Below are 10,435 nucleotides of genomic sequence, written 5' to 3' on the forward strand. Positions count from 1 at the left end.
TAGCACAAACAAAAGTACATTTTCGAGAAAATACAAAAGTTTTATTTGGGCGCCTTAATCATATCCCATCCCTGCATCAGATCCAAATCGAGGAGCGCCAGATGACAATAGGAGAGTGACGCATCCGCAGGTATCGGCCATCTGAAAGGGCGGAGTCTTACCGGCAACATGTTGCACTTTATTATTCTCCAGGAAGATACCATACCAAAGTCTCTGTCAATTGTCACAACTTGTCGCAGTTCAAGTTCAAACGAGTTTCACCCTTGCCCTGCTCAACGGGCGGGTGTGCTCCCGCGCCTTGGTCCCGTCCAGGATCCTCTCTTTATGGGGGGATATTGTTGCAAAGCTTGCCGGTGTCGGAATCTCTTGGGCGAAAAGATTTTCGGGCACAAAAATGTCGATAGGGTGAAAGTAGAGCAGCCGCAAAGAGATGCAGAAGTTCCGACCGGGGACACGAACATAGATGGGTCTTTGATCTACAAGGCGCTTTTCCCTTACGAATCCCGGCACGACGACGAATTGTCCTTCCAAGAAGGAGATATTTTCCATGTCATCACTAGCAACGGCGACTGGTGGACCGTGCGGAAGATAGACAAGGATGGGTGCGATTTGGGTTCTGGTTTCGTCCCGTTCAACTACCTGGAGAAGGAAGGGTCTATGGTCGCACAACCGTGAGTAAAGTAGGCCTACCATGCTCTGAGCTCTCACTGGAGCCTGCGTGTACACACCTCCGTACAGAGCCTTTAAAGAGCCAATCAATTAGGCCTACTTGAATTCACAACAACGTTCACATAATAAACTACGCGATAAAACATTATTTGTTCATTTACTTGTTTTTTATGTGTTGTTGAGAAACGTTTGACTGAGACACTCGCGCACTCGCGCGCGCGAGTGCACACACTAATGGCATTCATTAGGGCTTTAATCAATCTCTCTCTCTCTCTCTCTCTCTCTCTCTCTCTCTCTCTCTCTCTCTCTCTCTCTCTCTCTCTCAAGGATACACACACACCCCATGTAATGTCAAATTGTGGTAACTTGACGGTTACCACAAATCACTGTACTGTTGGCTTCTCTCATTTGCATGTAACCCAGCTGGTATTTTGGGGAGATGAGTCGGTTTGAGGCACAGAGCCACCTCACTGATCCAAAGAACATGAACGGTGCTTTCCTGATCCGCATGAGCCCGAAGGACGGCGTGGGATACGTGCTCTGTGGTGAGAGACAACTGGCCAATTTTTCACAAGGAGCTAAATTCTGCCACAGGTGGATTTTCCAGTGCAGAATGTAGGCCAGGGGCGTTGCTAGACCTAGAGTTTTACTGGGGCACAGGCCCCCAACTGCCAACATTTTTTTTTACGTGTGCACAATATGAAATATATGGATACAGAAGGGTATGTACGAGCTTCAAAATTGTTGTCACTGTCATACTGTAGGATATTTTATAGCACTGGTAAAGGTAAAGACGCAAAGATGGATTCATGAGTACCGTACAATTATATTTATTTAAACACATACACATCTCAAAGATTTACAAATAAGGTAACTGACAAATAAACAAAAAGTCTCTTTATGACCTTCACCTCTTTATCAGGAGAAGTCTACACATCTATATTTATTTAGAAGCTGTGTGGAAACAGCATAATTTTGCCAGAACGACATGTACTAAAAAGGCAAGAAACAAGGTTTAAAACTAATAGAATTTCTGACTTAAGGTGAGGTGGCTCATTGCCACCAATCAACCTGGAAAATGTTATAGAACCATCAAAGCTCTTAAATTAAACTAAATAAGGCCATACACTACTGCATAGAGCCTTTTTAAATGATTATTTTTTCACTATTAAGCTGTCTCGCCGCGCCTTCATGGTGGCAAAGCGGTCAATAACGTGGCTTTGACTCACTTTGAATAGTTGCTCCTTTTCAATGGACAAAAGAGAAAGTTGGTGAAGCCTTCCTTGCCCCATGGTTGACCTAAGCCAGTTGTGGAGCCTTCTCGACACACTGAAAGATCGCTCACAACTACAACTGTTTACAGGAATTGTGAGTGCAATGATCTGAATTATCTGTGTCAATGTTGGGATCATTGTTGGATCCAGTATGTTAAAAACACCCTGTATATCCATAATTTCCTTTTTTGTGTTAAGGAAGTTTTTGTCTAAAACTTCCTCAAGTTTTGAAGACAGACAATTTTTCATTCATTATTCATTTTCCGCGTGTGTGCGTGCACGCATGGTGTGTGTGTGTGTGTGTGTGTGTGTGTGTGTGTGTGTGTGTGTGTGTGTGTGTGTGTGTGTGTGTGTGTGTGTGTGTGTGTGTGTGTGTGTGTGTGTGTGTGTGTGTGTGTGTGTGTGTGTGTGTGTGCTATAAAACTACAGGCTACAGACGCTCAGTATTGAAAAACTGGTGCTAATTATGTGGGCAACATTCTTTAACAGCAATCAAGTTGTCATTGTTTGTGTCAAACAAGTTGTGAATTTGTTGTAACGTTAAAAAAGGAGATGACTTACTCTGGGCTTTTTCCAGCTCCCGTGGTTTCCAACGAAACATGATCAACAAAAAAACAAGGAATTGAAAGCTACTTACAATATGCCTAGGTTACATTAATTTCCCCTGAAGGCAGCAATGTTCCACTTTCAGCTGGAATTCACGGTACATCAAAACCACGTGTCTTCTTTAGATTTCAGTTCCCTTTATTTATTCACACAGTTCAGCAGCGGCATTTATTCAGAATCAGAGCCCAAATTAAAGCTGCATTTAGGGCGACTATCACTACCCAGCAGAAAAATAGATGCACTATAAATGGTTTTGTATAGCAGTCACGAACATGAGCATAGTTGTGGAAATGCTGGTGTTAGAAAACATAGTTGACGGGAATTCAAGTGCTGCACATCAACTGTACAAATGTAGATTATTCATCACAAGAATTTTAATTCAGAAATCTAATAGGCTAATAAACTCTGAATTGTGAGATAAAATTCAGCATTCTGATAATAAAGTCAGAATACTTGGATAAAATCCGAATTCTGATAATTAAATCCAGCATTAAAGGTTCATTTAAGAAGGTTCTCACCAGTAATTTGTCGCCTGGTCGCGGTGTCGAGTTTTTTTTTAAAGTAGTTCACTAGTCGTAGCGTGCAAATAAATTGCAGTGTCAGAATTCTGAGAATTTTGTCAGCATTCAGATTTCCCAGAATTCTCTTACACTGCAAATTAAAGCGCTACTACTAGCAAACTAGTTTCAGCGTGACTGGAGAGAACTTCCTTAAATTAACCTTTAATGCTAGATTTGCATCAACGCTATTGTGTGAATTAGTATGGTTCTCTTTCATGGAAGCCGGAAGTGGGAGATTCCTTATTTTTTTTACCATTATTGTTTTATTAACAAATTTCTCCTACAGGGGATTGATAAAGTTCTATCTAGACTATTGAACAGAAAGAAACACTTGGTCATACTTTACACACTTTCAGAAGAGTCACGTGGACGAATCCGTAAATAACTTTTTTTTCATTGGTTGTTGCGTTAAATCTTACCCAGATACAATAGGGCTATTTTCTGATTGGCTTTTATGTAGCCCCTTTCGTTTTTTGATTGGCTGGTAAGAGGCAGGCTCGACTGAAGACTCCCGAGGCAGCAGGAGATGCACTTGATGAATCCTGCCGATTCCATAGCGAGAGCGGCGCTTCTGCAGATGAATTTAATAATGATCAATGGAATTTTACTGGGGCACTGGAGACTTTTACTGGGGCACGTGCCCCAGTAAAAAGGGGCTGACGACGCCTCTGATGTAGGCCTACTGTATAATACAGTGCTGCATATACTGCATATATATAGAGATAGGAACTAAGCTGTAGAACTGTATCCTTTAAATCGCTGTGGAAACACAATCAATCAAAACAATTTGATAAATCAACAACAACAGCGCTATTAAAGTTAATCTTTAATAGACCTTTTGTGTAAAATACAGAAGAGCAGTTGTTTGTGGATAATCAGCTGGCAGGCCTCCCAGTGCTCGACATTAGCCTGTCTCCAGGACTGGTGTCTGGTTATGGGATACACAAATGCTGACATTTAATTCTGATTTATGTCAAGGGCAGGGCAAATATAAGTGTGTGTGTGTGTGTGTGTTCCAGTGAGGCAGGGGAGCAAAGTGAAGCACTGTTTGATCGGCCAGAGTGACGGGGGGTTCGCCCTGGAGACGACCCAGTCGTTCAGCTCCCTCGCGGACCTCGTGCTCCACTACCAAACACACCAGATCCTCACCCGCGAACCACTGGGACAGCCCTGCAAGAGGGTACAAGGCTGTGTGTGTGTGTGTGTGTGTGTGTGGGTGTGTGGGTGGGTGGGTGTGGAAGGTTGTAAAGGTGTGTGTGTGTGTGTGTGTGTGTGTGTGTGGAAAGGTATAAAGGTGTGTGTGTGTGGTGGTGTGTGTGTGTGTGTGTGGTGGTGTGTGGTGGTGTGTGTGTGTGTGTGTGTGTGTGTGTGTGTGTGTGTGTGGAAGGATGTGTGTGTGTGTTTCTGTGTGTGTGTGCGTGTGTGTATGTGTGCGTGTAAGTGTGTAAAGGTGTATGCGAATCTGCAGCTGTCTCTGCGTGTCTTCCTCTTTTTGATAGAAAAGGAACTACGGACAATTATACACATTGTTTAAACCGTAATAATAACTTTAACTAGGTGTGGTCTAGACGCAGAGACACCTGTGTGTGTGTGTGTGTGTGTGTGTGTGTGTGTGTGTGTGTGTGTGTGTGTGTGTGTGTGTGTGTGTGTGTGTGTGTGTGTGTGTGTGTGTGTGTGTGTGTGTGTGTGTGTGTGTGTGTCCGGTCTTGCCTATGTGCGTGAGCCCTGTTGTGCAGCGGGCTGAGGGGCTGTAGAAGGTGTTGTGATCACGGTGTCCCCTGCCCCCCAGAGAGAGCCCCATACTGCAGACCTCTCCAAGGCCACGGTGGATGAGTGGGAGCTCCCCAAGGACGAGTTCACCCTGGAGGAGCAGCTTGGCAGCGGCTTCTTTGCCGAAGTGTACCGCGGCCGCTGGAAGAACCGCATAACCGTGGCCATTAAGATCATCAAGAGCGGTAAGCCTTCTGGTGCCGCAGTAATGTTTTAAAAACATTTTCTAGAAACATTCTAGATTCACAGTTCAAAAGCAAAACAACATTTATTCACAATAATGTTCTACAACTCATAAAAGTAACACTCTAGATAAGGTTATAGTGCATTGGTAGCTTTCTAAAACCACAATAGCGTTCAAGATCCACCATAGACCAAGGTGACACAGACGTATATATGTGCTGGAACACAACCCCAACCAAGTTCAGACCCTAAAAATATATTAAATTAACAAATGGATAACATTTAAAGAAAGGGCAGCAAGGTAGGTATTTGGCAGCCCTTCACATTCTTGAGGCTCCTGCTTCACATCAGTGCCGATTCTTTATTGACAGTAATTATTACCCACTCGTTAGGGGCAACAACTCTTGGCAAAGTTTTTCCACTTATCCTCCACAAACACAATCCATATACAGAGGATTTTACCAGAATATTACAATTTAAAGCTTTATTTGACTTTACTTGACTATGACTTGACCAAAGCGACTTCAAATTAAATCTAATTATGCTATGGTGTACTGAAGTTTTGGCGTGTGATCCCAGACGCGTGTAAATACACGTAGGTCGTGGAGCTCTCCAGCTGCTGGCTGATGCATTAAAGAGACCCCCCCAGACATTCATCACTCTATATCCCTCTTTATCACTCTTTACTAAAACCAAGCGGAACCCGCATCTAGGATGAAAAGTACCGTGTTTGGCACACATCAAACCCTTGCAATGTTAGTAATGCCATGCATGGCAATGCCATGCCCTGGGGGAGAAACCGACTGCTGGGCATACTTAGTGTGAGCGGTAATAATACAGTGTCATAAGTGGCGTCTTTAGTTAATGCTTTAGGGTGTAAAGATCTAGGTAAAACGTACTCCATCAATAATTAAATCTAACAGGATCGAGTCTTGCTATGATGGATACTAAAAGATTTATTTGCATAACGCTGTATCAGAACTTCCTTGGTTCCAGTTAGAAAACCAGTAAGACCACTTGTCCAGGCCACAACCACAACCTACTGCCTCTGCCGCTATATATGTCCACTCACTGGTTTGCGCTCACAGGAAGAGAATGTAGATCAATATAACAGTTCTAATAATAAAATCGGAATAAACGTAATCTGAATAAATACGAAGAATAATTAAAGAAATACAATAGCGAATCATTATCAAGAGCTTAAACAATGTATGACCGGGAGTCACCGATCATTGTAGTGTAGTGTAGTGTACTGATTGATTGCACTGAAACCCAGCATTATTCCCGGAAGAGAGAGGCATGCCAGCCCTGTTCTAAATACCTGAGTACAGCACAGAGGCATTCCTTTAACTATAGCAGAATGTTCACCATCAGCAGGCAAAGAGCAACACGGGTTGAATCACATTCCAAAGACATCATAATTTGGAAAGGTATTGTGGCGACCCTGAGTCTGGCTCGCTTCCTTGTTTGACGCGCTACCAAAAAAGACTTGCTGAGAACCAAAAGAAAATGTTGAAGGAACTTGAACTGAACAAGTATCGATTTCTTAGAATGTCCACAAAGTATAATCAAAGTAAGTACAGCGATCAAACGTTGAAATCAAAAGAATATTGGATCAAAATACTGTTGCGGTCACTAAAGAATACGGACACCCAGTCACCCTCTCTTCCTCCATAAAGGCCAACCCTTATGCGTGTGAATAGGTGCTTAATGGTGATTGAGTGTCACTGCCCATATCCACGGGACCCAGCTCTTAATCACACCGCAATAACACAATAACAAATAACATTACAAACCTTAATAAATGGCAATATCACAAATATTACATTAAATTATTCCTGCGTCCTTCAGTTATATTATATATTAACATACTCTACAAATCTAGCCCAAATTCTGAGAAATCATACATCTATGACTATGTTCATGTACGTATCTATAACTATGAACGTGTACGTATCTATGACTATGTTCATGTATGTATCAAAGACTATGTTCATGTATGTATCTATGACTATGCACGTGTACATATCTATGACTATGTAAATCAGGGGTCTTAAACTCGCGGCCCGGGGGCCATTTGAGGCCAGTGGGATGATATTTTGTGGCCCCCTACTTGACATCAAAGATTAGTGGTAGTGCGGCCGGGGCGTTGTTGTCAAATGCACATTTTTGCTGAGTCGCTTGCGACGCTTTTTTATCACTTGTGATAGGGTGACCAGATGTCCCGGTTTTGCCAGGACAGTCCCAATTTTGAGTTGCGTGTCCTGAGTCCCGACAAAAGCCAAAGGACGCAAAAATGTCCCGGTTTCCACCAACCGCTATGAAATGTCCCCTGTTGTCAGCAAAACATAGCCAACGTGATCTCATTATAGCCCTATCATTAACTTAGATTGGGTCAGTTGAGATTCTTTTTTTTGTGGAATACTTGATGTGGCCCAGCCTGACCCAGACTCTACCTCCAGCGGCCCCCAGATACGTTGAGTTTGAGACCCCTGATGTAGAAGAACGTATCTATGAAGATGTACATGTATGTATGTATGACTACGTAAATGTACGTATCTATGTCCATGCACATGTACATTTCTATGACTATGTCCATGTACGTATCTATGACTGCACATGTGCATATGTGTGACTATGTACCTGTATGTATCCGTGGGCGTGTCTTGCCTCTCCTCAGACTCTGAGCTGAACCATAAGGAGTTTCAGAGGGAGGTGCAGATTCTCAAAGCCCTGCGTCACCCTCACCTCATCTCCCTGATGGCCGTGTGCTCCGCCTCCCCCCCCTATTACATCATCACCGAGCTCATGCAGAAGGGCAACCTGCTCAGCTTCCTCCGAGGTAGGTGTGTGTGTGTGTGTGTGCGTGTGCGTGAGTGTGTGTGCGTGTGTGTGTGTGTGTCCGGGCTGAAAATCAGCTTTTTTGCACCTCTGTAATACATGTGGTATTACGTAACTTTTTCAAATGGTTGGAAATAACACACACCAATGTGTGTGTGTGTGTGTGTGTGTGTGTGTCTGTGTGTGTGTGTGTGTGTGTGTCTGTGCTAGTGTGTGAGTATGTCATGTGCGTGTTGGTTCACCAGTTTTTTCTTTGTAGTTTCGGGTTCAAGTTCTAGAAACGCATGACAATCACCCATCCTTCCAGAAACGGTGATTAGTTTGTTTGCCATTGTGTAGATAGATTATATTTCTGCTTGTTTTTGATTGGCCCCAGGTAGAGAGGGGGGGGCACTGGAGGCGGAGCCTCTGATTGACATGGCTGCCCAGGTGGCTGATGGGATGGCATATCTGGAGGAGAAGAACAGCATCCACAGAGATCTGGCGGCTCGCAACGTCCTGGTGGGGGAAAACTACATCTGTAAGGTGGCAGACTTTGGACTGGCTCGGATCATCAAGGTATAGCATGTAGTGATCTGATCATCTAGTAGTAGTAGTAGTTTCACCTTTGGCCTTTACCATCGTCTATTTCTATCTGTGTATGCATGTGTGTATGTAACTATATATGTGTATGTGTATGTGTGTGTGTGTGCGTGTGCGTGTGTGTGTTTGTGCGTGTGTGTGTGTTTGTGTGTGCTTTTGTGTGAATATCTCTTGAACTTATTCAGTATAGTCTGTTTTGTATGTAAAGTGCCTTTATCGGTCTTGAAAATAACTTAAAACAAAATGTTATGTTATTTATATTATTATCATTGGGTGAGCAACAGTCTGCAGCGACTGAGATACTTGTGTTTCTTGGGTTGCTTGTGTTGCATGCTGTCAGTGGCTGTGGCTCTGCTTTGAAACGGAGGTACTTGGTTGACGCAAGTCTTGGTTTTACCACTCTGTTTAGTTCATTGTTCCAATCTCTGTTTTCCCACCTGCCATCCACCCATCCACCCATTCATCCATCATCCAACCATCCATTATTCATTTGTCATCCAACCACCCACCCACCCATTCATCCATCCATCCATCCATCCATCCATCCATCCATCCATCCATCCATCCATCCATCCATCCATCCATCCATCCATCCATCCATCCATCCATCCATCCATCCATCCATCCATCCATCCATCCATCCATCCATCCATCCATCCATCCATCCATCCATTCACTGATCCAACCTCCTGGTCCCTCTCTGTTGTTCAGGAGCCCTTCTACATCACACTGGACCGGAAGATTCCGTACAAATGGACTGCCCCGGAGGCCATCAGCCACGGGAAGTTCTCCAACAAGTCCGACGTGTGGTCCTTCGGCGTGCTGCTGTATGAGATCATGAGCCGCGGAGGCACTCCCTATCCAGGTGGGTGAATGAATGAAAACCATGGGCTCGGATTCGGATTCGGATTCAGCAATAGTGGCCAGTCATGGGAGTGTCTGAATACCAAGGATTGTTTTTAAGAGGACTTGTTTCACGGATGCAAAGACGCTCATTCTCTAATCTCCGTTATCTCTGTTCTTCCTGTTAAGTAATTGGTTTTGAGCTAATATAACGTGTAGCCTGCTATACTGAGCCCTGAACTAAGTCTTGGGTTCTCTACTGAAAATGCACTCTTTTTTTTGCCTGCTGCACGATCATATTCTCACATTTCCTTTTTCGATGTTGCCGTGTTTATTCTCGTTCCTCACAGCCCTCAGCAATCAGGAAGTGTATCAGCAGGTTACCACCGGTTACCGTATGCCAGCTCCTCCCAGCTGCCCTAAAGCCATATACAGCATCATGACGGAGTGCTGGCAGGCAGACCCACGCTCCAGGCCCGACTTCAAGGAGCTCTGCGTGCGGCTGGGCTGCGGCACTTATTTATTTGAGTGAGGCTCTGCCTGCAGTTCTTGTGTGCTGCCCCAAGGAACAGTCGAGACCTGAATAGAAAACATGGTTGCTGTTCATCTGAATGATTATCTTGGTTTCATGAATAATATAAAATAAAAATGAAATCAATGCTTTAGGATTGATGAAGGGAATGCAACATGTACACGTTATGTTTCAGCCTTTTCGAAGTTTGGCTGTGTATGTGTATATTGTTCTTAGGGTGGAAAAATGGCCACATGATATCATGAATCAAAACGAGTTATGCAACCTTATTAGTGTACATTAGTGTACATACAGTGTATCAAATTACTTATGTTTATTAAATCTGTTTTTTAAATATGATATCCATAATGGGCATCAAGGAATTGTTCATGTTAAACGCCACAGTACAGCCACTCTCACTCCGTGAGGTATTCAGTGTTGCTTCAAAAGCCAGACTCGTATACATGCAAGCTGCCTCAAGGGTTCCATGAAGAGAAACCATGCGTGGCCAGGATCTTATATTCACACTTAGTCCTCTTGAGAACCTCTCGTTGAATCTGAAGTTGCTGAAGAAAAAACTTTGCTGGATAGGCCTT

The 10,435-nt window shown here is 43.6% G+C and overlaps 1 protein-coding gene across 1 annotated transcript in view; it reads left to right on the top strand.

The window, feature by feature from the left end:
* The first annotated feature begins 63 nt into the window (after positions 1 to 63).
* Positions 64 to 10,435, top strand: part of ptk6b (PTK6 protein tyrosine kinase 6b) — a 10,909-nt gene continuing 537 nt past the window's right edge. The window contains exons 1-8 of the mRNA XM_056595215.1: positions 64 to 671; positions 1,093 to 1,214; positions 4,129 to 4,289; positions 4,899 to 5,064; positions 7,743 to 7,904; positions 8,280 to 8,461; positions 9,197 to 9,350; positions 9,679 to 10,435. The exon at positions 9,679 to 10,435 is cut by the window's right edge and continues 537 nt beyond it. Of these exons, the coding sequence (XP_056451190.1) occupies positions 169 to 671; positions 1,093 to 1,214; positions 4,129 to 4,289; positions 4,899 to 5,064; positions 7,743 to 7,904; positions 8,280 to 8,461; positions 9,197 to 9,350; positions 9,679 to 9,860 (1,632 nt within the window). The 5' untranslated portion in view covers positions 64 to 168 and the 3' untranslated portion in view covers positions 9,861 to 10,435. The remainder of the gene's footprint in view (positions 672 to 1,092; positions 1,215 to 4,128; positions 4,290 to 4,898; positions 5,065 to 7,742; positions 7,905 to 8,279; positions 8,462 to 9,196; positions 9,351 to 9,678) is intronic.

The sequence above is a fragment of the Gadus chalcogrammus genome, chromosome 7 (assembly GCF_026213295.1).
Source record: "Gadus chalcogrammus isolate NIFS_2021 chromosome 7, NIFS_Gcha_1.0, whole genome shotgun sequence".
Classification (NCBI taxonomy): domain Eukaryota; kingdom Metazoa; phylum Chordata; class Actinopteri; order Gadiformes; family Gadidae; genus Gadus; species Gadus chalcogrammus.